The 27,610-nt window shown below is 38.1% G+C and overlaps 1 protein-coding gene across 1 annotated transcript; it reads right to left on the bottom strand.

The window, feature by feature from the left end:
- Positions 1-587: 587 nt before the first annotated feature.
- On the bottom strand, positions 588-27,218 carry STK17A (serine/threonine kinase 17a). Its single transcript, XM_048297590.1, has 7 exons — positions 26,884-27,218; positions 19,343-19,555; positions 12,043-12,187; positions 6,640-6,766; positions 5,886-5,934; positions 5,571-5,750; positions 588-4,753 (listed from the first exon to the last, which is right to left on the bottom strand). Exons 1-7 carry the CDS (start codon positions 27,060-27,062, stop codon positions 4,420-4,422), a joined length of 1,227 nt encoding a protein of 408 aa, XP_048153547.1. The 5' UTR covers positions 27,063-27,218; the 3' UTR covers positions 588-4,419.
- Positions 27,219-27,610: the final 392 nt, after the last annotated feature.

Below are 27,610 nucleotides of genomic sequence, written 5' to 3'. Positions count from 1 at the left end.
GCTACTGGAAAGTGGCAGATGGTAAGTGATACCCTGGCAGCTCAGGAGATTTCCCTGTGAGGATTAGTTAAAAAACACCTGTGTAATTCAGTCTGTATGCTGGCATTGCAAATTAATTGAGGAGATGGGATACACTGATTTCAATGCATCACCAGCTCAGCTATGATTCTACTTGTACAAGCAAGCAAAGATTCAGTGTAATTAAGTTCTCTGTGTTTACAGGAAAAAAAGATAATCCCTTCAGGTAGTTCCCTTTCCTCTCCTAATTTTGCAGTAACAACTCTTGTCCTAATGCTCTGCTTCACTTTGACAAATCCTAACCTTTTCTTAATTAGGAGAGATTTTTATCACACCCATCTGTACTTATTTTTTTCCTGACTGTATTTATTAATCCAAATGACAGCTTAATTCAACATCTGTACCATAAAGAACTCTACAGTGGAAGCATATTGCTTTACTGTGGAAAAGACTATTGATGCATTTTATATTTGCTGTGTAAGTTGAACAAATGTGTCATTCAGAAAACTAAAATATCAGTAATCCTGCTAAGGGGTGTTTCACAAAGCACAAAGAACAAAAAGCCCATCAGCTGTTCACAAAACAAAATTTCATTTATTGTAAAGTTCCTGAAACAGTAAACACCTTATCAGAAATACAATGAACTGGCACTATTTCTTTAAAACATTGAACTGTCTTCCAGGAACAACACCTGAAATATTCAAGAGAGATCTTAAGCAATGGAGTAATGTGGTGCAAGGCCCACCTCCCTCCCCATCCCTTGAGAGTGCCACCAGTGGAGTATGGGCAGTGAGCTTTTATTTGCATTTGTGACCTAACAGCTCTCAAGATTCATGGGGTAGATCACAAACTAGAATTCACCCTTTTGTATTTAGGGATCTGCACATGAAAATGCAACAAATTAGACAAATCACAATGAAAATTCCACTTTGGACAAAAAGAAAAATATTATTATGTAGAATATTTAATTTAGCAACTATAAAATCTATAAGGCTCTCCCTTAAAGAGGTGAGTATAGCAACAAGAGGAGACAAGGCTGTGCTTTTCATTAGGCCTTTGCTATTTATTCCAACAACTGAAAGGAGGCCTAGGCCTGGACCTACTCCTCCTGTTCATACAGTTCATGGCTCTTCCATCAAAACCATAGATAACAACTCTCTAGGAACATCTAACCTTCCATTCCTTCAGCATCCTGCATCTGAGCAAACAGCAGCCACGTTTCCTGTGCTACAAAGGCAGCCAGCACGTGCTCAGTCTGGAGAGTAGGGACTGGGAGAGCATTGCCCACAAGGTCCAAGGAGCTGATCCTTTCTCCACAAGCAGCCCCTTCCCCACCAACATAGCAGCTTGCTCCAGATGACCTGTGTACGTGCGTACACATGGTCCCCGGTACTCATGGAGCTGCAGAAAACCAGCTGTTCCTCACAGCTCGTGGTTCGTTCCTAGTCTTACTGATATGTCACTTCACTTGTAACTGAGCTCCTCAAGAACTGCAACAGCCCCTTCCTACAGCTCGGGGTGAAAACACCTCATTTGCAGCTTTACCCACACTCACAGTGGAAGAGAAACAGCCTCAAGCATGTGGGTCCGGCTGATAGTCGTGCAGTTAAATGTTATGGAAAATTTTCCCTGTTATAGTGTGAATCTAAGATGCCTTGTTTACAACTTACACTATTAAACTTTCACAACTTTATACAAATTCTTAATGACGTTAAAAACACTGTATAAAATCACCTTAAGGCACGAAGAGTTAAACAAATGCAGCCCACTGGAAATCTCAAAGCAGCCAATTCAAGAGAAGCTGGCCTTGTAATAAGTATGTATTTCATGTATACATGTTAAGCTTCACTGACCTACATTAATACATATAGGACAAAATGCATACTGCTCAGCACCTACTCTTTTCCATTAGTACCAGTCTCAATCTGAGACATGATCTGTGGTTACAAAGAGGCAGTGAAATGGGTATACATCCCTCAAAGAGTTAGCTGTGGGCAACCAGGAGTTGTTAAACATTTATGTGTGCAACACTGGCAACATTGTTTTGTAAGGGTAGGATGTGAACATGCTTCAACCTCACTGCTCTGCTCAACTTAAGAAAGTATGGATGTAGGGGAAAAAAGTCAAAATGGCAGTGATGGAAGATGGGAGAAATTGTAATCTCACACAGAAGAATGTAATGAATCAATGTCCCCTCACCCAAGCAAATTGTCTTGGGCAAATGACTGGAGAGTAAAAGAAAGATGCCCATGAAGGTACTGTCCTGCCTAACAAGGCTGAAACAGATCCGCATTGTAGGTAGGGTCAGCTCCTGTCTGTGTCCAGAAACACCCAGATAACACGGACACGCTGTTGGCTCAAAGATTCTCCTGCTGAGAGGCAGCCAGAGCTGTCCAGCAAGCGACTCCTTTCTCCAGAGCATGAAAGGCATCTCTGCATTACAATATAAAACACATCCAAGCTCGATTCTTAACACTACTGGCTGTTTTCTTATATGAACATCTTCGAGGATACAAGAAGCTGCCCTACCTACATGAATACTCAATATGTAATTCCATAGGGGAAGAAGCCTGATAGAACAGTTTAATTTAGCTGCAATTTCCTTGATGTGGCTGGAATAAAGGCAACCCAACCTCTGGCAATGAAGCCAATGTTCCTTATGTGTAACAGCCTTATTGAAAAACACTCATTGGCCCACTGCTTTTGGTTCAGCTTTCTTCTGTACTAGCGCTTTTCCCTTGCCTTTCCAGCCATGCTGATCAGATCACCCCAGTACTGCTGGTCTTATTAATAAGCCATTTAACTTTCATGTGAAGGAGGAACTGTAACATAAGCACAGAGCCCTGAACTCCTGCTCACTAAATGGAGTAAGAACATTTGATACATTTGAAACTGGGAAAGTGTGTACCAACATGGAAAAAAAGGGAAAAACTAGCTTAAGAATTTCTAGTCAATGTTTTATAGCAAGAAAACTTTTGTCAGAGTTTATTGTAAAGGAACAGCATAAGGAAACCAAATAAATAGTTGAATAGTTAACAGTATGCAATATAATAGTACTAAACTTCAATTACACAAAAATTAAACTTTGGGACAGCATCAATATGAAAGACTTCTTAGAAAACTAGGACTCAGTCCAAGATCCTCAGATATGTACATTGCAAAAACCACTCAGTTTTGGTGCCCAGTTGGTGCCAGCTTTGTCCTCTGAGGGACTGCGTCCATTGAGAACTATGACCCATCCATACTGCTCCCTAATCCCACTCTGCCCGGCCACATAACATCCTGTTTTTCCAAGTGTCTAAGGGAGAGTGATCAGGAAGCAGGAGGCATGAGCTGTGCTTCATTGTTTCAGAAGAAGCAGTGTCTTCTTCCTCATCTAACAGCTATATTGAACAAGGTAATGCAATTTAGCCTAAGGATGCTCCTTTCTTCCTTAAAGCAGCAGTTAGAGGAACAGAAAGAAGGCAGAAATGACCTCATGATCCCAGTAAAACTCCAGCTGGTTCTGGGGGAGGTGGAATCAAAGGCTGATTAGCTGGACAAACTGTCTAACCTAACATGGTAGAGTCAGTGGAGAGAACTTCAATAACTTCAGAGGAGCTACATCAGACTGTCATTTTTCCTCTCATCAGTGCTGTGCAGCCACACTGAGCTGGATTCTATTGGCACATCTCACCCAACATAGGAGGGGAAGGGAACTTCTCTGCTGGCTCGCAAGTGACTGAAATAAGCAAATACATCACCCTCAGGAGCAGGATTTTACTGTGCTCCCAAATCAGACGTATCTCCAATACGGATTTCTTTACCAGTGAGACACACGCATCTCTGTCTAGAGAAGCTCATCTCACTGTTCAGCTACACCCAGAGGAGTCTGGGTCTTTGACCTGATGTAAACAAAGAAACACACAGAGGATGATTTTGTAATCTGTATGTCAAACCAGGTGATCAAATTCTCCTCTCATACAAGTTTTAGATCAGCAGATAGTTCCACTGAAGTCAGGAGGCGTTTGAGGAAAACCCAGCATTATATATTTGCATTAAATGCCAAAACATATCCTAAAATACTCCTATTGACATCTGTCACTGAAACACTTCCAGTGTTGACTTCTCAAGAACACTGGAATAATTAACAAAAACTCTGTTACCAATCAATAACAACAACAACAAAAAACCCCCCAGAAATAAAAATTAAAAACAAAAATAAGTTTATCATCTTTGTTAAATTCCTGTCAGCCACTTGAAATCTTGTTTATCTGTTCCATGAAAATAAGCTTGGCACGGTTTATAAACACTTTCTTTTATCTAGAACATATATTGCGTATCAGAAATTCACTTGGCTAGAATACTTTTGTTTAGTAGAAAAAACTGCCTTCCAGTTATAGCTATGAAGCTCCACACAGTTCAGTAAATGAATTCTCCTGGTATTTCCTGCAGTAATGGTTCCTCAAATTTAAATCGTTTGGAAATGGCTTTCTGCTCAGTTACTTTTTCTTTTTCTGACTGCCTACATTGTCCCAGTGTATATGAAGCCACTACAATTAGTTCTTCTGTCACTATTGATTCTTCCTCTCCAGTTTTCTCAGCATCTACTGATTTTTCAGAGGCAGAATCCGCATCTTTCTGGATGGCATCACTGGTCTCCCCTTCTGTATTCTTATTCCAGGCCCTGCAAATGGGATTATCACTTTGTTCTAACCATGGATGCTGAAGACATTCTTCAGCAGTTGCCCGGTCCCTGCAGAGGAAGGAAAGCATTAAAATAAATGTCCAGATGAATACAAAATCCAGTACCTTGCAGAAGAGATCCTCACAAAATACTTCAAGGATATGACTGTATTAAAGACAGATAGAATTGGAAACAAAAAACCCCACTGACAGCTATCTTTTACCAAAAAAGACCACAGCAGTTCAAGTAGATGAACGCCTAGCATTTAAAATAAGGGAAATTAATAGATCCCCAAATATGAGTTTATATTTTCATGCTGCCAACCAACTTTCGAAGTTTATACAGATTTTCTTCTTATATATAGAAAAATTATCCAACCTTTACATTCTTCAAGTATTCCCACAGACAAGCAGTAAGCCATTTCAATAGCTGACATGTCCCATGAAGTTCCACAGAAAACACCTGTTCTATTTGGGAACCTGGAATTTCCATTTCGCTGCCCATTGAGAAAAGTGTACCAATGAACCGAAAAAGGCAAGGTTCTCTACCAACCCATCCAAAATTAAGGACTCAGAGCTGAGTTCTTTTAAAAGACTTCAGCAAAGTACCTGCAAGAAGAATGAGTGTACTGTTCACTGCTACAAGCTACAGTTCATACACAGTTTTCTGAAAGTAATTTGAGTTTTAATTACTAACATCTGGACATCATTTGGACTATACATGCTTGGATGGAAATGGAGGAATTCTGTTTTCATATACATAAAAAGCAAAAGCACAGTGCAATCAAAGTCCCCTCATACTTTAAAAATGAAAACACTAGCACTTGCTACATTTAAAATTAAGTCAGGCTGACATATTAGCATATACAATTGTGCATTTTACTTACTCAGGTTTCTTAACCAGCAGAGTTTTGATGAAATCCACAGCAGACTCTGATACAAGGTCAAAGTCCTCTCCAGAGTAACTTACGTTCATCTGAGATATATTTAAGAATGTTTCTTGTTTATCATCCCCCAAGAAAGGCGATATCCCTGTTAGCATAACATATGCCAGTACTCCAATGCTCCTAAATTAAAAAGTAAAAACCAGAAAAGCAGTTTTTTTGGTTGCCTTTTTTTCTTAAAAGCAAACAAACAAAAAAACCCCCAAAGAACAACCCTTTTCAGTACAGTTATGATGACCATTAATTTGTTCAACTTACCACATGTCAGTTGCTGTACTGATTGGGTCATAACTCAGAATTTCAGGAGCTATTCAGGGGGGAAAAAAATGGGTTTTGTCATATGCAGACATTACATTATAGTTAAAAAATGCAATAATGGTCACGTGGTAAAATTTAAGATAAGCCATTTGAAGCATGACAGTCTTTTGAAATCAAGATATTTCTATTCAGGTTATTTAAGTGGTTTCTATCATTCGCTGTTTTTAAGTATAAAAAAGTATTTTCCTTTTATTGTCATCTTCAGAAGCCAGGCCAGTCTCCTTCCCAGTTAAGGAATCTGTAAGCAAGTTTCTTGCAGACAAAACAGAAATATCGAACATTGCATATTCCAGCACTGTAACCCGTAACTATGAAGATACACCACACAACTTGAAGGTATTTTCAAGGCCTGGAGTGGTTTGGGCTTTTTTAAAAAAAAACAGAAAACCTACGCTGGCTAAAATATTGTATTCAGAGACTGAATATGTGAATTTAAACTTTTAATCAGAGCAATACATGTTATCACTGCTGGTAAGAATCATCTAAAGTGCGTCTTCACTTTCAACAAAAGCACACAATCATATTTCATTAGACTGGCAAGACTTGCCAGTTCCACCTTTGACTGCAGTGCCACGTCCAAGTAATAACTTGATCCTGCAACACAGTGACTACACAGCCAGGTTGGCATGCTCCAAGTTCTCTTTTTGCTCCCCAGAAGCCTGGACTATTCATCATTCCTATAGTAACAACTTACCTACGTATTCTGGAGTTCCCATGATTTCTCTTAGTTCCTCACTGCTCTTCATTATTCTGGAAAGGCCAAAATCTACTATCTTAATGTCTCCCAGAGGACACTTACTGGTTAGCAGAATATTTTGGGGCTGAAAAACAAGAGGAGGAGACTTTTGGGATCACCCAAAACTAGCATCTATGACATCATATTGCATAATTATTTTAGACCACAAGCAGCAACAGTGCCTCCCATAACAAGTATGATATCCTGGATCATTTATGTATTTCCCCCAAGGTGATTTTGAAAAGACACGTAGGCTAAAAGGTGTGGCAGGATTTTCAATTTAGAACTGAGAATCAAACCTTTGTTAGTTAGCTTAGAACACATTGGAAATACATGCCAATATCTGTCATTTAACAATAGCATGTAAGTACCTCCACACTTGTACCTCTAAATCCTTTTTATCACCTCTTTAACACCTCTCCCCTCCTTGATTCTTCCAATAGATGGTGTAAAGTACCTCCCATTGAAGGGTTTCCAAAAACACCCAATCGTTTAAAAAACCCTGAACACACAAAACTATTTTGACTGCACCTGTTTAAAGGTCTGTTGCAACCAACCTGAATCCTGTTCAAAGTACAAACAACTGTATTACAGAACACTAACTGAAGAACAGTTGAAAAAAAATATAGCAGCCTGAAAAACAGGTTTTTAAGAGCATCACCTTCGGATAAACTTGTTTGCGCTGATGTCACTAGATCATGGCTGTCTTCTTTCAAAGCACCTTTGTGGTCATTAAGAAGTTCCTTACTATTTTAAATGCTAGTTCAATTTAAAAATAAAAATCTAAAAACTAACTTTAGACAACAGGTCTTAGATTTTTTGCAACTGAAGCATAAAGTTCCCCAAAAAAAGAAAAAAAAGGTTTGACCGTCCCTACCCCCAGGCCAGTAATCACACTGGGTTTTATCATTATCATTAACTTCTCCAAACGGTAGTGCTGACAATTGACACTGCATTCATGCTTCTAGTGAGCCCAAGTTCCATGAAAGTGCAGAAGTCTTTATTGGGAACCTGGATCATCAACCGCACTTTTCAGGGTGGTTGAAAAGGGAGGAGGACAAAAGACTAAGAACAGCAAAGCAACCACTGACTGATAATCCAGCTGGAGTAACACCAGCATTTATACTTGTCTAGTCACAGAGCTGCTATGTCGTCCATCCCCAGAGTCACTCATGAAGACATGCTCTCACATGAACAGCCTTGCTTTTGAACACAGAAATAAACCTGGGCAAGAACATTTAAAAAAACTTGGGCCAGTTCTCCTCACTGCAAGAGCTGAATATAGTAAAGTTTTTTGATTCCTGCAGAATTAAACTGTGCTATTTGAAAATAACTCCATGATGTTGTCAATCTATTTTCTGTTTGTAAACCTACACATTAAGAATAGCTCTTTCTAAATTTTCTTTACAAACTGGGATCTGGTGGCTGTACAAAGGCTTTTGGAGCTGCACATTACCACATTCTTTATAGTTCAGATTTGTTATTCTCTATTTGTATTAGAAAAGCAAACATCCAAAAAAGCTGACTGTGCCTCATTCATTAGCCTCTCAGATGTTCTTCCCAGTGAGAAATTTAGTTATGTTGTGAAGAATCAAATTAAAAGCATGAGAAAAGTATTTGTTCTCTATATTTAAATGAGGAAAAGTTTTTATGGAAAAGTTTTGTGAAACCCTTCAACCCTGTATTTTAATATTTTTGTAGATAAAACAGTTGCCACAAGTAGTTTTGTCTTTTTTTTTAAAAAAAAATCTTATTATGCAAACACACCTATGCAGAAAAATCCCTGTCTACAGTATGAATTGAGTCTTAACATGAATTGAGTAATTTTCTTATTTTAAGGAATCATTATGGGATTCATGTGAAGTGCCAGCCTAAAAAACAGTATGAAACTTAGAAGAAGCCATAGCTTCAAACTCACCATAGTTTTCAGCTTGACACCATTACTCTCAGACTCTCAGAAAAGTAAGATAATTTCCTCACACCTGTAATTCTGTTTCTCTTTTGGTTTCACGCTGCTGGAATACATCTAGGTTTGCCTAATGCCTGTCAGCCCACAAAGACAGGAGAGACGCTGGCCGGAGGCTCTCCTGGTGGCTATTCTACAAAACGGCCTTTCGCTTTTACCCTCAAGCACTATTGAAATTGTTAATGGAAACCATCAAATGGCAACGTTTGAAAACCTCCCCCTCTATTGCAGCAAGGCTTAAAGGTTCCGTTTAAATCCTCTTATTTCTTGTATCTTTACTTGGTTTCAAGAAGATACGTTAAGAACTAAGGACACATAATAAAGGTCGCATTTTTAAACTAATCGATGCCTCACCTTACCTAACTTCATTAATGTTGCAGATTATCTAATTATATAATACTCAAAACCCCTCAGATCCCTAGAAGAAAAGACAGGAATTATCCAAGAAATAATGGTCAGAAACAGGAAAAACAGACTAGCTGAGATACCCCAGCTGCATTATGTGTAAAGATACTAAACTAGGCTGATTCTAAAAAAGTAAAGGACCCCCATATCTTCTTCCTCAGCCCCCACGACTTCTTAAATTCCTTCCCATTCCCAACTACTTTAAGCTTTTACCAAACACCATTTCAAGATTAAGTCAATCAGCAAATGAGAACACAGAGAAAGGAAACTTCCCTTACTCTCCAGCTTTTAAGCACCATTAAGAAGAGATGAAAGACTCCTGACTACAATCTATGCACACCCTACAAATTAAATAGCATCAACACAATATTGTCAAGTGATAATTAATTTGCACTAGGTAGCATTATATTTGCTCTTTATCTAAGTCAAAACTGGACTATATAATTGTATTTTGCTATTAAAAACACGACATATTTCAACCATCTTTCAGCAGAACCATGCTTTTGGAAAGAAATGATCAGGTGACAACCTTGCTAAGCCACATCAAAATACCCCATTTCCTTCTGCAGTGTTTAGTCTCAGGAAAAATCTCGTATCTATTAAGAGGGCAAAGGAGAAGCTAGAGCAAGGTAGCTGTCAGTGTCACAAAACTGGTTCGTAAAATTTATAATATAAATATTAGACTGACAATTACATACTGATGGGTTTAATTTCTTCTGCGTGTAGAATTTAATTTTTTTGAAGGCGCAACATATGGAAAATTGGACAGACCTTTCCAAAGGAATTTGTAACAGACAAATGAAATGGAAATCTTCAGAGACACAAAGGTGCAACTAATAGCACAAAACCCCCACATTTTAGCAAGAATTTGTAAACTTTGCTATTGGCAAACACCTTGCATAACATACAGTAAACATACAGAAGTCTTCCAGATGCCATCACAAAGTACTTAGTAAATTCCCCACTGCTTTAAGCCACAAGGTAAAGCAGCAAGAGACACGATACAACAGAAGATGAGGACAGCGGGTTAATAAATATGTGGCCAAAGTGAGCATCCAACTTTTTGAGTTCTGTCAAAAATGGGCCTTTTTTTAAAGTCTTGCAAGGCATGTGGATCAATTAATCTTTGCAAGTCATGGTTTTTAATTCTACCATTTCCGTAATTTTATTTGCCGATACTCTGAAGACTTCCATAAACCTTATTTTGCAAAAGACTGATAGTTTTATATATCATGAAAGTCATCACACTGCAAGTAGGACTCCAATTAAGATCCACTTTTAAACACACATTGCACACTGCAGTTATGTATAAACATGTTAATTAACCTAATCACTAGACAATTTACTCTGCTAATGAACTTTCGTAAGGCAGCAAAACAATGCTGGATTTTTCAGTGAGAACTGCATGTGCTCCATGTTATAGCATAAGTTTTCTGACCAGTTGGAAATTTTTTAAGTAAGCTTTTTATGAATTTCTTTTCTGGACAAAAGCTGTAATCAACATCCCAAGTCTACTTTTGCAAATAAATACTGAAGTCATATAAAACACAGCACATTGCCAGTTATGGATATCCAGCTGATGGTGCTAAGGAACACCACAACTTTAACTACAAACATGTACAAATATATACTGTCCACAAAGGACATTTTAATTTTACACGCTTTGCTTCAAGGAAATTCAATGGCCAACCATTGTAGAGACACTGAGTATCTTGTTTAAGCATCCTGGAACTTTGAGGAATTCTAACTGCTCATTTTTAGTCTTTCTGAACACTTATTCTCACATCACTTGCCAAAATTTTTCATTAATTATTTTAGTACAATTATTAATATTCTGTGTGTATGACTCAGTCAAAGAATTCCACATATAATTTGAATAAATGTTTGGAAAACCAGTTAGGTGACATATTTGTGTGCAAATATGGCTCATCTGCTTTAGCTGATGAATGGTTAATGACATGCTAAGTTATATATTAAGTACATACAGACTGATACTGGAATCTACTGGTAGGTTTGTAATAGTGCCAAAATACTAAGTAATAAGTGTAAGTAAGGATCTCAGCAACAGAACAAACATGCAGCAGCTTACAACATACTTAGTAAATATGAGAATAGGACGTGTAAAAAGAATTTTAAAAAATGTAATGCAAGTTACTTTTCATACCACCTTATTAGTAGTAAACTAGTTCAACCTCATCATGAGATACAGTTGCATCCATGTGAGTGCATGGGTGGAAGCTAAAGAAAATTAACTGGAGCTTGCTGCCAATAGGAGAAGATAGTTTTCTGGATCCCTGTTACAACTTCCTTTTTAGCCATAAGATTTCATGTGACGGCAACTGTACTTTTGCCTTGATTTAGGTCAAAACTATTTTTCAATTAGAAAAAATACTTATTTCAGTAAATCATGATAATTTATATACCAATAGGGTGTTAGCCAACTGTTTGGCAGCAAATGACAGATTTAAATTAGGTTTTACAGTAACTGGGGAAAAAAAAAGGAAGAAAATGCTATAAATGTACTTTAACACATTAATTTACCAGTCCTGTTTGAACATTTCATTCTGGAACATTACACTTTATTCCACCAGTGTCACTACCACCCTTCTTCTTCATTAAAACTCAAGTCAATACAAAAAACAAACCTGGTTTTCAATGGCCATATAATACCCAGACATTTTTACTGAAATGTAGAAATGAGTCAGGTCTTACCCAAAGCACTCATTTCCAATTTAAGGTGCGAGGCAAATTAACTTTTGAATTCATTACATTTCACTTAATCAAATGAAGTTTCTATTTAACATAATCGTAGAAACCCCCCAAAAGGCTTGCAGACCTGGTGGTTACTCTATCCCAAAAGTTTAATTTTATCATTCAAGGCGTAATTCGGTAAAATTGTGTTAATTACAAATTGGCATTATTGTGACATATTACCAGCAAGAAAGTCAACAGGTCAGAAATCAGTAAGAAAAATACAGCACCAATCTTACCTTTAAGTCAAGATGAACAACATTGTTTCTGTGCAAGAATGAAACTCCTTCTAATATCTGCTTCATAAGTCGTTTAACATCTTTTTCTTTGAAGGCCTCCTCTCTTTCAGCCACACACTGGTCAAAGATTTCACCTCCAGCAGCACTGTGGAACAGTAGGAATATTGTTTGTTCAAAGACTAAATTATAGCACCCATTTGGCCCTACTAGCACTTTTTTTTTGTATAGGCAAGATCAGCAGGAGGTATAATCCAATCATGATATTTTCAGTTATTAGACATTTGGAAGCTTTTACAGCCTTGGAAGTGTTTTCTGCAGTGTGGCAGCTTTGGAGAGAAGCAAAGATTTTAGTCATTTAGGTTAGAGAATATGAATAGTACAGAAATTTTGGGGACTACTTTTGAAACACTACTGACTTTGCTTTCAGATGAATGCCACATTTGTTTGAGGACATTGTTTTCATAGAAGATGTGCCTTTTGCCATTCTTATAAACTACATGGAAATCTGGCCAAGGCAAGTCTTTGTAAATATAGAACAAAGCAGCCCCACCTCCCATCCTCCTCAAAATGCTGCACATACTCAAAAGAATAAATGTAAAGTCTGCAATTGAATTGTTTATGAAGTCTCTGATATACAGGGATGCATTACTGGTTTCTAAACTTCTTTCATCTAAAAATAGCACTGAATTTTAGCTCTAGCTTGCTTCCCCTTTTGTTTATATATGTTTAAACAAATAACAGAATAACAAAAAATATAAAAATAACTAGATATGAATGAATGTTTCTAAAGTACTCTGAAGCCACATGCAGTACCAGCTCTGTATAGCAATGGCTCTAGAGAAGTAAAATTGTTTTACAATACAACCCGGTAGCATCAAAAGTAAAATAAACTGAACAGAAGCTCCATCTTAAAACAAGAATGGGCGTAAGAATGTTAGAATGGGGCCACTTTGCATATGGATTGTTGAACTACTACTATGAAATCAGCACATACACCCTTTGTTCTGCATGAAATTCTATAATCACCCCTCAGGAAAAGGTGGTGAAAACCTTGAGGACAGCATCCTCTCCAGTTACACCAAACTGACATGCAAAAATGACTTTGCACAAGCATTAATCTTTATTGATGCATACCCATCTACTCTACCTTTGCTTGCTCTTTTCCAATGAATTGTATTGCCTAGGCTATCCTGAAGACAGCCAGGCACATTCAACATGAATACAACAGCAAATGAGAGTTCTACAAAAAAGGTGCATTTCAACCATGTTCCCCCAGAAAAAGAACACTTAAAATATACTCAAATTTTCATTTTGCCTACACTAACTTTGCTGCTACAGTCCTTGTACTTTCAAAAGCCTCATGGATTAAAAAAAAGTTTTTTGCCCTCCAAGTATTTTCACTGCTATTATTTTAAATTTTCCCCGCAGATTGTCTTACCAAAAAAAAAAAAAAAAAAAAATTAAAAGAAGGTTAAATCTTAACCTTTCCTAAAGAGTTTTACACTTCTGTTCTATATGCTGGCTGACTGGTACAGCAGTACAATTTGATTTATTAAACTAAGATTTTCTTTCAAAAAAACCCCTCTCTTAAATAATTATTTTTCTTCATTCTGTATCAAAGATGATAGAGCTCAAGAATGAGTTTTTCAAAGGAATAGTAATCCTTAAATTCCTTTTGAAAAATTTCATACACTTGACACTATTGCATCTTCCTTCAGTCCATTTTTATTTAATTCATGGAAATAGTAATATTTCAGCTTTGAACAGGATTTAGATATTAATGACATTTTTAAAATGAACATCCGTTAGTGTATTCTAATATCCTAAACCAAGTTCCTTGAAAAAGCAACATCACCCGGATCTTCCAGACAGGAATAGAAAAACATCTACTGCAACCCATAAAGTAAACTTTCTGCTTTAAGAATGCCATAATATGTTACTTGAAGAGTGATTTAATTCCTTGTAGCAGTGAATTATAATGCACATACAGTGATAAGATCTACCACCAAAATTACTAACACAATGTGTTTTAGAGCAATAGCCCTGGGATTTTGCTGGTAGAGCTCTGCCACTTCATGTAAGGAAAAAATACTTCTGCTATTTAATTCTGTGAAATTGGATTTATACCCAAAACGTGGGATCACACTTTACATTTAACAGACCCACCTGAAAAACCAGTGCACGTCGAGGGTGGACGGGCCTTATAAAGCCCTGTTTGCTGTACGTCTACTTGGTAGGCATCTGCTACAATTTGTTTATTAGTGTAACTTAATTAAAACTGAGGTAGGCACTAAAATGTAAGCCACCTAGAATTTTAATACTACACTTAAAGAACTCTGAATTATAGGTTTAAAAGTCAAGACAAGAAAAGTTGGAGCAATGTCCCATCAGTGAAATCAAGACACAAGTGCTACCAATGTGAGAGTAGAAAACCTTTGATCCAGAAACTTTTAAATTTTTAAATTTTTTTTTTTTTTTTAAAAAAAAGTATCTAAGTCCCTCCCTATACTTCTGAAGATGCCTGGGTTCATCAGCATTTTTAAGAGTGAGACATGCAAATACAGCCCTCACACATGCACACCCACTTCATGACTTACGAGACACTGCCATTCCCAGCTACCATAGGCACTTGGTTTTACAAAATAGTTTTATATGGGAAGGTGACTTCACATGCAATGTTTTGTTTTTTGATCTTTGCTGTTTGGGATGCTGATGGAACAACTCCTTCTGGACAATTCCTTCTGTCCAAAAATTACCACATTCAAACAAGTAACAGCAACCCTTTACAAGAACACACGGAAATTTAATACTGCAAGACCGTTTTGTGTATTGTTGCTGTGGAATGAGCTTAATTGATTCCCTTAAGGAAAACAGTCAGGAAGCCGTGAGCCAAGCCAGTCACAAGCGGTTGGATGCACAATGTCAAAATGAACTCCAAAAAGACTCTCCTGCACACCTAAGCCAAGTTTTGCCAAGCTCCTTAACAATACTTTCAACACAGCTATTTTGTATTTTCCAGCTAGACTTTAGGGGAAAAAGAAATCTAACCATAGAAGGGATCAAAATACCTGCTAGGAAAGTATCATAGGCGTGTCACTATTATGATTTCTGTATATATGCAGACCAAGAGTACTCTGGTGTTAATAATATTTACCCATTTTTCATTAAACTGTAGTTTTTCTAACTGTCATTATGAAATAACTTAGCAAATGACTGGACACCCCCACCCACCTAGTCAGAAAACGTTCTGAGGAGATAAAAGCAAAGAATTATCCTTAGGACAACAAAGTTTTTAGGAAAACAAGCCATCTTAATCTGGAAAAAAAAAATTGATAAGGACATATTTAAGAGCAAAACAGTTTGAATTCAGTGTTACTTAAAATGCATTATTTCTCTAGTACACCCTCCCTTAGCTAAGTATGTGAAAAAAATGTGAGGCATAAGAAGTCTTTCCAAACTTGAAAGCTATGGCAACCACAATTCTTTAGCTATTTTATTTATGAAAGTACTGTCGTGCTATTAATTTCTCTAGTTTCAAGTGAAATCCAACTGCTCTTCATCAGTTAAAAGCATGCTAACACTTTATTACTACTTAGCAGCATAAATGAGCTAAAAGTCATTTGGAAGTCTGGAGCAATAATCTTTGTTACAATTATGTTTGACTTTAGATTAAATGGAGACTGCTTATCTTCCTTGAAATGTATCTTAACAATGAACTGTATGAGATTCAGCATCAAACTTCTTTCAAGTGCACTTATGAGACACTAACACAGTCATTTAACTTATCATTAGAAAGAGATTGAACAAACCTATTTTAGGGCACCTGAAGAAATGAACCATTCCCCCAGCTTCAATGGATCAGATATTACGTTAGTGTTCTAAAGGACCTAGAAGTACGAATCACCAGAGTACAGACATGTAGACCAATTCCCACTTGATTTCAATGCTGAGTTATATACAGTGTGCAATGGACAAGAATTTGCTTCCTGAATCTTCAACTCTGTCAAAAGTCTTTCTTGAAAGGGTTATCTTTGCAAGATAATGGAAAGTCATCTACTTTCTGTACATGGAGCTTACAGTACAAGCTGTTCACACCACAGTGGTTGTAACACTACCAGCAAAGGTTCTTGCTCACTCTGCTGACAGCCGTAATTCTTTCCCTTGGCTAGGCACACCACTGGATAATAAGCACACTTACTGGCAATTTTTCCAGTGTAAGGCTACCATAACATACCAATGTCCCTAAAGCCTGAGAAAACTGTAAATCCATATCTGATGAGAGGACATGGGAAGAGAAGCATCCAAATGCATTAAGTTGTAGACATTGGTCTTAAAAGTTCTCTGTTTTCAGACAAATGCTTTTATTTTTTTGCCAGGTTTTTTTGCCAATTTTGCCAATCAGGCAGCCTAAGAAATGAATGAAACACAAGCAAAGGTAACTAAGACCATTCGAGAAGTTTTCTCCTAAAACTTTTTTAGGACCTTTAGTCTTGATTTGAGACTGCTAACTAGAACAACTCTGCTTGCGACTCTAATAGACAAGATGCAAATATTGGAGCAACACAGTTTTTTGTGATTACAGTGGGTTTGCTTCAAGTTCTATCTGTTGAATCCCCTGCCAAATGGACCATTTCCTGCCAGCAGACTCTTATTTTAACCAGTCACACCTCCAGTAAGCAGGACAACAAATCATGTCCAAGACTATATAAGTCCATTAATATTAATAGATATTATAGATATTATCTATTAATAGATATTATTAATGTCCATAGCATTATCCAGGTCCATATAGCTACAGGTGAAAAAACACTTCATCCAGTGTATCAAATAAATACTAGCTGTGTCTTTAAGATGATAAAGACAACTTCTTCCTTTTTTTAAAGCAAGGATAACGAAAGTCTATTGTATTTACACAAGGCCCTGGCTCAGTTCAGAGGCTCTTCACACTGTAATATTAATGACGAAGACTTTTGAAGTTGCACTTACAGGTTTCTGTAACATCTGACCCACTAATGACCCACTAATATCATCTATCCCTTCCATAGATGTGTAAAAACATGGTGATGAGCACTTACAAAAACACCAGCTCTTAAGCATCAGATGCTCTACTGCTTTTTCTTTCAAAAGGAATTGGAAGATGACAGGTAGGTTTCATACAGGTATCAAGCCCAGAAGTTACCAAATTTGCTTTTTTCTTTTTTTATCTGATATGTCAAGTTTACCAGACTATATCTTTACCTTTTCCAGCAAAATTCCAGGTTCTTTTCATTCATTCAGTTTTCAGTGAAATACAGAAACATAACTGACCTATAGATTAATTCCAGGCTTTATCTGTTACCCTGTCAGCCTTACTTACCCCTGCAACTCTGACATACATACGCTGACTGAGGTCTTATGACAACAAACCAGAGACTGTTGTGAGGATGGATGCAGACAGCCCCAATTTGCTCTGCTACAGCTGAAGCCAACACTCTAATGCCTCCTTGCTTCCCACTGCTCAACACTTAATATTAACAGTGGCCAATTTTAAGTTCGTTTTCTGTCAAAAATTGATAGTGCTTGAAAGACAAGCCTCCATGTAACATTAATATTTCTCTTCCTGAAGGCAAAACACTTCCTGAAGGCAAAACCCTCAGCCCTTATGACAGATTCCACAAGACAGGAAACTTTAAAACCTTAGCAGATGAAGTTAGTGGCCAAGAATTAAGTATTTATTTTACTTCTTCAGGAGATAAAGATCTGCCACAAAGACCATCAAGCTTAATAGAAACTGAAAAGCCCTAGAGAAGCTTGCAGTCTAGGTATGTTCTTTAATCCTCTGCAGACAGAATGTCAGAAATTCACTAACATTCATACCTGTTTTGTTGCAACATGTCTCTGAAACATGTTGACTTTAAAGAAGCATCCAGACATACTTGCTGAAGTCAGGGAAAGACTATTTTTGTAATTTACAACTCCAGCACACAGCTATTTATCTGAAACAAGGTATGACTGATGCATATAAACCCAATAATTTTGCTAATTACTGAACAGCCTAGTTAATACTTCAGATTAGAAGAGTTTTGCAACTGGAAGAAAACTGAGTTCTAAAAGAAAACTAGGAATTTTGCATCGAAATTATCACAAAGCTCATTGCTCATTTAGATTCCACTGCTCATATTAAATCCTACGGGATCTAGAAAATTAAACTGTATTTTACTTTAAATTTCTGCTAATGTTTAAAGCAGCTATTTATGAGTTGTCAGTAAAGCAGTTAAAACCCCAGAAGCTCTGTCACACCCATGTATTATAAAAGATACTTGAATATTTCATACCTCATGACTTCATTAAGAGCACAATGAAGTTTAAAAAATGTATTATAGAAGGAATTTTGCCTTAGGAGGCAAGGTCTCATTCCATTTCACTGAACTTTAAAGATACAGTTTCTTTTGACTTCTAAACAAGATGTGATTGGGACACAAGATTTCTCACCATTTCTTTTTGCTATCAAGTAAGAGAAGAGCTGCACAAACTAGATTTATCTTAGCAGACAAGTCACTTCTGAACTATTGAGCCTCACTGTTCCTCTCCTAATTATTTAAAATCCATAGAGTTTAACAAGAATATAGAGTTCAGTCGCAACAAGCATTTGGGTGTATCTTTGGAAGCCAGCTAGATGCCCTAGTATCTAAAGTCATTGGCATACGAGATGAACAGTCATGACAGCTGCTGGAATACCCATCGGGACAAACTCAAGTGGAGAAAACCACACAGACAAATGCAGAGTCAAGTGTCCTTAGAAACTATTCTAGGTCTCAATCCTCCTCCTTTCTTTCCCCCAAAAGATACTGTTTTAGCAAGCTTTCTGTCTTAGGGGGTTTTGATAGTTTCTTTCTAGCAATGATGTCGCTTTCAATACCTTTTTTATAACTGGCAAAAAAACCACAACAGATTTCATCCCGTCTTTGCCACTGTCAATGAAATAAACTTCAGTTGTTGAACAGATACTCATTGCTTCTTTCCTCTTCCTCTTTTACAAGTAGGGAGTGTACATTAAAGATGCTTTAACTACATAAATTATAGTTCAGCTTTGAAAGATACTACATAATTAGAGAAATTTGTTATAATCTGAAGTAGTTATGAGATTGCACATAACTTCTTGTAATCGTCATTTTCTTAGCAATTCTTCTTGAAGTTAAGCAAGGGTAAGAGGCAACCAATAAAAACTTTTACATTATTCACATTGATACGCAGTATTTTTACATTATTCGTTTTAAGAAAATACTGCATAAAGTTATCAGGAATTATTATTAATACTTACTATTCCAGGACTAAAATCATCTCTGTTGCAGTTTCATAAACTTCATGCAAGTTAATGACCCAAAGGTTGCACTGTGCCAGCTCAAGGACTGCAATTTCGTGGATTATTTCCATCCGACAGTCTTGACCCTTTCTTCTTTTTCTCATGAATTTTGCTGCAAACTCTCTTTCAGTGTCTTTCTGGATACACTTCTTCACCACTGCAAATTTTCCCCTGAAATTAAATAATAATTAAATTTTACATTCCCTAGTGACAGCTTTAGCACTGCCTTTATAAATTAACGTTTCAAGAAACTTGAACCAAATCACTGTTAAAGGGTGCAGTTAAGAGACAATCTGAATTCAGAAAGATGCCTTGCTGAGTGATGATCCCTGTGTTTGAAAGGTAGAAACACCCCAGCTCAGAATGTAAATAACCTCCATTAAACATAAAGAATTAAAAAAAAACCCCAATCAATTCAAACAACCCGGTTTTCAAAAATACAGAATAAACAAGTTGTGCTAGTCCCAAGATTAAATTATCCTCAAAACTTTAATTAAAAAAGCTGGCAAAACCAAAATGTACAAATAAGCAATTTATGCTTTCTCTGATTATCTCACAGTAACCCAGTTACTGTTTTCTCAAGTATCCCACCATATCCAAGGTAACAGCACTCTCATTGAATCCTGCTCCATTTGCCATGCAATATCCAGACTCTACATTTTCTAAGATGGCACTTTGTATTTTCACCATGGCATGTCTCAAATGATAACAGACAGAGTTTTTTGATTAACAATACTCAAAATCCCTTACTTACACAGTGAGACTAAATAATAAGGAACACAGATAATTTAAATACAGTGAAGCAGCTTGACTAACATCAAGCTTTGTAGCACGATTTTTGCAGCAATGCCAAAGTGAATAGGAACACTGAGAGCAGAGAGAGCTGAGCACAGTGCTTAGCCCACACTAATGAGCGTCACCTCGGCAGAACACACACCTGATGATGCACCAGGCCAGCTCAAACCACACTGCAGCGCTTGCATCACACCACTTCCCCCACAGCACTTTGGCAGAAGTGGCTTCTCTTAACTTCCCTGCAAGAGTCCCACACCACCTGCTCCACTCAGTTCCCTTCACACAGTGCTGATTTTTAGACTGAATAGGTATTTTAATTAATACCTGTCACTAATGCAATGATGAATTCTCACACTTTGAAGTATACTAATCTTACTTTAGCTCTTTCCATACAGGTATAATAATAATCAAAGCTACCTTTTTTTTATTTTTATGTAAACATTTTCTTATAAAGCTGCAGGAATAACTTGGAGATCTTTAGTTTGGTTCTTTACTTACTGTAGGGTTGCTGAAACCAAAATAATAGTCCTCATCTATTTTGGGACACAATTACAATGGCTTTTGCCTCTCCCATCTCCAAGCTGAAGTTCACAAAATTAACTACTTCAGCTTGTGTCAAAGTTTTCACTCTCCCAGCCTATTGGCAGAAGACTGCTATTCATGAAATATAACTGCTAAACAAAGTTGTGGTCGGCTTGCCTTTAGTAAGCATTTGTTTCAAAATCACACAATCTAAATGAATCAAGTCAAATAAGTACCCACAAAGTGGGTATTTGCTAGGCAATCTCAATAAAATAATTGGACCTGTAACCACTGATACAGCCACAGTCGTTCCTCTAGGAATAATATTTTGCATAAGCACACATTATCTACAGCACAGTAGGTATTAAGACTAGATCACAGCACAGTCCAGATGTCTGGTGAAGGTAGACAAACAGTAAGAATATGCTTTCAATGTCTTGAATCTAACTTTTTGGGAAAGAGTTCTCAATTACTAATATATACATGAAGACAAAACTATTGAGGTTTGTAAATGCATGAAGATAATTTTGTAGCACAGAATTAATGTACAATAGAAAGCTATGCATTTATCAAAAGTGTTAAGTTACTTGTTCAAGTTCTTAGCACCAAAAACATTTCAAGAAAAAAATCAACTGGTGAGTAGGTTGTCAAAAAACAACATATAAAAATAAATGGAGATGCCCTTTAACAGCAAGTTATTTAAATACCTGATACTAAGCCTCTATACCAATAAATATAGGTCCCTGGCTGGGTTCAGCCTTCTCTGTTTTCCTTAGATAGTCTCTGAATGCACTGTGCAACTTCCTCCTGAATGTTGCCTCAGTGCAGTCAAAAGCTTTTAATTCTAGCACCAGGAAGGATCTAGAGAAAGCGGCTTAGAAAAGTTTGAAATCTTTATAATACAGCTTTCAAGTACTGTGCTGTTTTGAATTACATACAAAATCTATCTGGAAATAAGTTAATTAGCCTAATAAGTACCAAGGTTGCTGCTTCACAGTGCATTAGTCACTATGGAAATAAAACAGTATTCATGGAGCAGCAAGAAACGGCAAGAGCCACCACTGTGGGTGGCCACACATGTCCTGTTTAGCTGAGCTGGCCAGAAGCCTGAGAGGTGACGTAATTCAAAGGACAGGTTACACGAGAGTTCAGCCGGCTGACAAATACTAATTCTAAATTGTTTCAGACCAAGAATCCTGCCCAGATTCCTTATGGTTATGCCTATAATTAGAGCTATTGTAACTACTGCCTGTTAGAACTCATCTTTTCTGAATACAATTCCCAAAAAGATCAAACTTGACAAACCTGATGTTTATAACCAGTAGAACTAATTACTGCGCAGTGATCTAGATTCATGTCTGAGAAAATTTCAGAGCTAAGATCCAAAGATAGCATCCACTATATGGTTAAGCCAAAAGACAATTTTTAAATAAATTCTTTTTGATTGGAACAGAATAGTAGATAAGCCAGATATTAACAAGCATTCTTATGAAGTATACATTGCATACACTTCAACTTTGCTTTTCTTAAAATCCTGCTTTTCAGAACTTATTATAAAGAAGTTTATAAAATAGTGTTAGATCACAGAATTTCTACTTTAGTGTATTGAAAAGAGCTAGCAGTGAGAACATTGCATGGAAGGAAGAATAATTTTGAGATAAAAATCTTAATGTGCATTTCCCAAGTTGAAAACAGACTACCAGACATCCAATCACAAATAAAAATGTTTTGGAGAGAGACAAGAATAGGAAACTGTAAGTGGTTCTCACTCCTCACAAGAGTCTCATTCAAGAATTATGATTTAAGATAAATCGTATCTGATTACAAGGAAGCTCAATGTCACCTTTTCAGATTGCCAACAGAATTTGCATTGCTTCATTAGGCACACATTATAGCTCAAAGGAAAATTGTCAAATCACAAATCAAATGTCAAATCAGATAAGAAGGAACATTTATCCACACCAATTAATTTTTGTTGTCCTAGGTTCAGAACAACAGAGAACTAACCTGACTAATTTATTTATAATAAATAAAAATAATGAAACTAAATATTTTAAAATAACTAACCTTATTTTTAAAGTGACCTATAAAACACTGTCACTGTAACAAATGCAGGAATAACTTCTTCCTGTGAGGATATTTACTTTTTATAAAGTTCCAAAAAAATTTTTTCTGAGATCCACAATACTGTATGCAGTTTATTATGTAACTCATATCAAACATTTTTTCTGAAGTGTGGGGTTTTTTTCCCCTGACGATTTTGGATTTCCAAACAACAAAGTGCAGGGATTCAATTTCTGATGTTCATGAATAATTTAGCCACAGAAATTTATTCTCAAATGGCAAAACCAACTACTTGCAACCCTTCATTTCTACCTCTTTTCCACTTTTGTTTAGTTCCACAGATATTTCACCCCAGCTGTGCTACTGCAGAGAGCAGCTGAGGACAGCAGTATGATGGCACAAAACAGTACAAGTGTCATGTACTGCTAAGACACACATTACTGAAAGCTACCTGAGAAATAAAAGTTCATGCCAGAGTTGTTCTTTTGGGGAAAAAACCCCCAAAAACTAAGACATGCATTACCTGCACATGAAACTACAGCCATGTCACTTGTCAGGAACAAAGACTATTTCAGTCTCCTTGGATGATTACAATATTTCTTATTCTTACCTTTGGAGAATGAGCTTGTATGCTTTAACAAAAAACTGGGAATGAGAAGAAACAACTGAATTGCACAAGACATATTTACATCCGTGCACACATTTCGCTAGAAGATAATTTATTTTGGATCAATCATTTAAGGTGACTGTTACCTTCCAGAAGAAAGACAGACCAGCCACTTACGCCTTCCTCTAACCCAGCTCTAGAATCAAGAGTATTATTTTCTGCACACAAATGATGATTTCCAACATGTGCATAGCTTGTTTCACATAAAAAAAGGAGTGCAACATTCCATCAACAAGCTGAAGAATGAATAGCCTAGTAATACTTTGTTTGCAATTAGGAATTTTTTTCTTGAGGAAAACGAGCAAAGCAACTAAATACAATTATAGTAGACTCTTTAAGGAAGCTCTTGGTAGTAAAAAATGTATTGTTCCCAATTTTACAGTAATTATGGCTTAAGCACAAATGGTAAGAGGAAGAGTTAAGCAATGGGTGTCCTGCCCTCTGCAAAGGTTATGCTTCTTCAAACTAACCTAACTCAAGCTAGCACAGTCTGAAAACATTTAAATCTCAGTGAGGTGATGAGAATTGGCACCCCTAAAACAATCATCAGAGGTAAGTCTGATTTCAAACCTCATGCAAGTAAAGATTTGTGTGACAATATTCTGATTTTGAGGACAGTAAAATTATTAAGGATGTGAATATGGGACCAAAATTTCATATATTAAATAATTCAATTTAAAAACTTTGATTTCCATGTTATCCTAAGGAACTTGCAATAATTTCCTTTCCTAAGTGGCCGTTACAATGAAGTTTTTTGATATTTTTCCCAAGTGAACCTGGCTTTCCCAACAGCTTTGTTTCAACAGCCTTGCAAATGCCTGTTCAGCTACTGAACAAGGCAGCACCTTCTGAAGTACATAAGCTCTACATTCTGAAAGCAGTTTTTTCTCCTGTGAGCAGAACTAATGAGGCCTGACTTCCTATGGGTTTGCACTCAAATCCCTCTGGTGACATTGTGATAAAGTTCTGCTAGATTCATCCATGCCTTTCAGGACTGCTTCCCCCAGGACTTTCGCTCCCTAACGTGCCACCTGGGGCCAGAGCCCCCGCACCTCTCTTCCCAGCATTACTAGAACTACAATGCCTTAACACTTTGCCACGTTCCCCTTTCTTCCCACCTCCTCCAAACGCAGGGACCAGAGAACAGAAAACAGACGCTCCAAGTGCCCTGGGAAGTTCAACATCCGTGTGTTGACTGACAGAACGGGAGGCTAAAGACCACACAAACCTGCTGAGCTCACGCAGCAGCCCTGATCTCAGCAAAGGTGATAAACTTGCTTCTTCCTCCCTGCTCTCAGTTTTAAACACAATCCATATGCATGTTGTTATTCTCAAACCTACCTAAAGTTCAGCTTTTAAACTGTTTCCTCTAATTCTGGGAAATGGGATGGACAAATACAGAGTGTATAAACTTTTTTCCACCAAATCTTAATTCTTAGATTATGTTGTGTGCACAAGGACTGCTCTTCATCGGAGACAAAAACCTGCCATACCTGGGTGCTAATTTGTTCTTTGTAAAGATAAACTCTACCCGTAAATAAAGAATTACACAATTTACAAACATATAAAAGTGAAACAATTTGTGTTAATAAAATATCAATAAAATGACAGTTAAAAGTGGCAGAGAGACTTTCTACCTACGTTTTGCCACAGAGCGGGCAAAAAATAGTCTTTAATAGGAGTATTGTAGCTAAACTATCCACTTTTTAAAAATCAAAATGTACAAAAACCATTGAAAATTGTTGAATAAAAAACCAAGCATATGCATTCAAATGTCGAGATTTCTATACTCTATAAGAGAAGATAGTGAAGACACTTGTGAAGTTAAAGACAGACAGTCTGAACTAAAAATATATGCAACTGTTGCTCAAAACCAAAACAAAAATTTAGAACTGCCACTTAACTCATTTTAACTACAGGTGCAAAATCACAGCCTTCATGTGAAGGTCATCTTTTAATATAGTTCTGATCAAAATATATTCCACACAAAAAGCCATGGTGAGATTTACTTGTTTAAACAGCAGACTAAGACTTGCAGCAGTACTTAATTCCTGTTCTTAGTGTAAAGCAAATCATCTCAGTTTTACTTTTTTGTTCCAGAAGGAACCTTCATCTATTCCATGTTCTGATTAGGCCAATGACTATCACCCAGCTCTGACAGAAATGCTCAATTCCATGGAAGAACTGCAAAATATTTTCTGAAGTAATCTGAACTTCAAATTAAAAAAAAAAACCAAAACCAAAACAGCAGTGATACCAGGACATTCTGTGCTACACTGCTCCTACGCCTTTTGGACTGTTTCTTCGAATTTAGGCTGATTTGTAGCCTGCATTTAGTTAGCTTCAGTTTCCAGGCCTTGGACATTGTGGTCACAAGCTAAAAAAAGCTTTCTCACTCCATGGGATGTTTCTCCCACCTGCTTTCCGTGTGAATGCTTTCGACCACTATGTCTAAACGGGTATTATTCTACCGGTACATCAGAGTTACTAAGTGGGCATTAAGCTAACACCTAGGCAACCTAAATATTTGTTAGAGGTTCTTACAGCACCTACATTTGCGCTGAAACTCCTCCTTAGCTCCAAAGGGGTTGGTTTTGCTGCTGTATAAATTGAGTTACACAGCTAGCATAACTTGCAATAGAACATACATTGAGGAGGATATCTTTCCATATATCCCGTGGTATTCCATCTAATCTTTTTTATCAGAACAATCTTTGGATGAAGCACATGTAATTCTAAGAATACTATCATTATTTTAATAAGAAGTGACAGAATTTCGGACAAAAATATTGGTTCAGTGGTGCTGAAATTCCACATATGTAGTTCCCAAGACGCAAAAACCTTTTAATGAGACGTTTTGCCCTAAACCTTGCTTTCTATCAGTCAGGTGTTAAAATTATACATGGACTAAGCTTTACATGTGGAATCACTTCCAAACTCACGATTTTAACCAGCTTTTTTAACTCTTTGAGAAGTTCCACCATTAGATTATTCTCAAGCATATGCTATCCTAAATGACTCTAAAGTTGTTTTTTCCGTATATCACAGCTTACAAAGCTCTAGGGAATAAAACTTTTTTTTTTTTTTTTTTTAAAGGGACAGGTTTCCATCTCCAATGGAAATCTAGAGCAATACCCACTACTCTACACGGGCTCCCAGGGAACACCACAGCATCTTCCCAGCCAGATCCGCAAGGCTGGGGAGCCGAGGGTGACTTCTTCAGCAGAAGGAGGGACAGACAGCTGAGAGGTACAGCTACCTCCCAGCACCCTCTTCCAGCCGAGCCAGTGCCATGAGCACACCCTCGGAGCTGACCCAGCGCGGGCACAGCCCCACCGCTGGATGCCGCTGGACGCGGCTCTACCCGGCAGGGACCCCCAAGGGTACGACGCCACAATCCCCCGGCCCCGCTCCTTCCCCCGCCGTCCGGGGCAGCGGAGGAAGCGCTCACCTGCCGAGCTCCCGGCCGGGGCTGAGGCTGTACCGCTCCTGGAAGGGCTCCGTGCGGATGGGCGTACGGATCTCCGCCAGGAGCCCGCCCCGCCGCCGTGATCGCCCGGCCGCAGGCTGAGGTGGCGGCGGCCGGTCACCGCGGGAGCGACCGGGCGGCGGCTTCTCGTCGGGGCTCATGGCGCGGGGCTTCTTCCTCGGCAGGGGGACGCGGACGCCGACGCCTTCTCCTTCTCTTCTCTTCCCTCCCGGTGTCCCTGTCCGTCCCGGCCCGCGCTCCCTCCGGGCGCTGCCGCTGCCGCGGGCTCGCGGAGGCTGCGGGCAGCACGCGCCGGCCGAGGGGGCGGGGCGGAGCCGCGAGGCCCCGCCCCCTCGCGCGCCTCACCTTGGCGGGCGGGCCTGAGGCGGGACGGCGGGGCAGCGCCACCTGGCGGCGGCCGCGGGGAGCGACGGGTCAATGGCGCTGTTTCGTTCTCACCCAGGTTTAAATAAACCCCCGTAAAGCTGAGGTGGGGTCTGAGGAGAGACCGGCCCGCCTCCCTTCGTAGCTCGGATATCTTCGAGTCACAGCAGATGGAGGATCGTCCCCCTCTATTCGGCCACATCTGAAGCACCGTGTGCAGTTCTGGGCTCCTCAGTACAAGAGAGACCTGAAGATACGGAAGAGGGTCCAGTGGAGGGTGACAATGATGATCAGGGGTCAGGAATATCTCTCTTATGAGGAGAGA

This window comes from Corvus hawaiiensis, chromosome 1 (genome assembly GCF_020740725.1).
Source record: "Corvus hawaiiensis isolate bCorHaw1 chromosome 1, bCorHaw1.pri.cur, whole genome shotgun sequence".
Lineage (NCBI taxonomy): Eukaryota > Metazoa > Chordata > Aves > Passeriformes > Corvidae > Corvus > Corvus hawaiiensis.
This window is presented reverse-complemented; position numbering and strand designations above follow the sequence as displayed.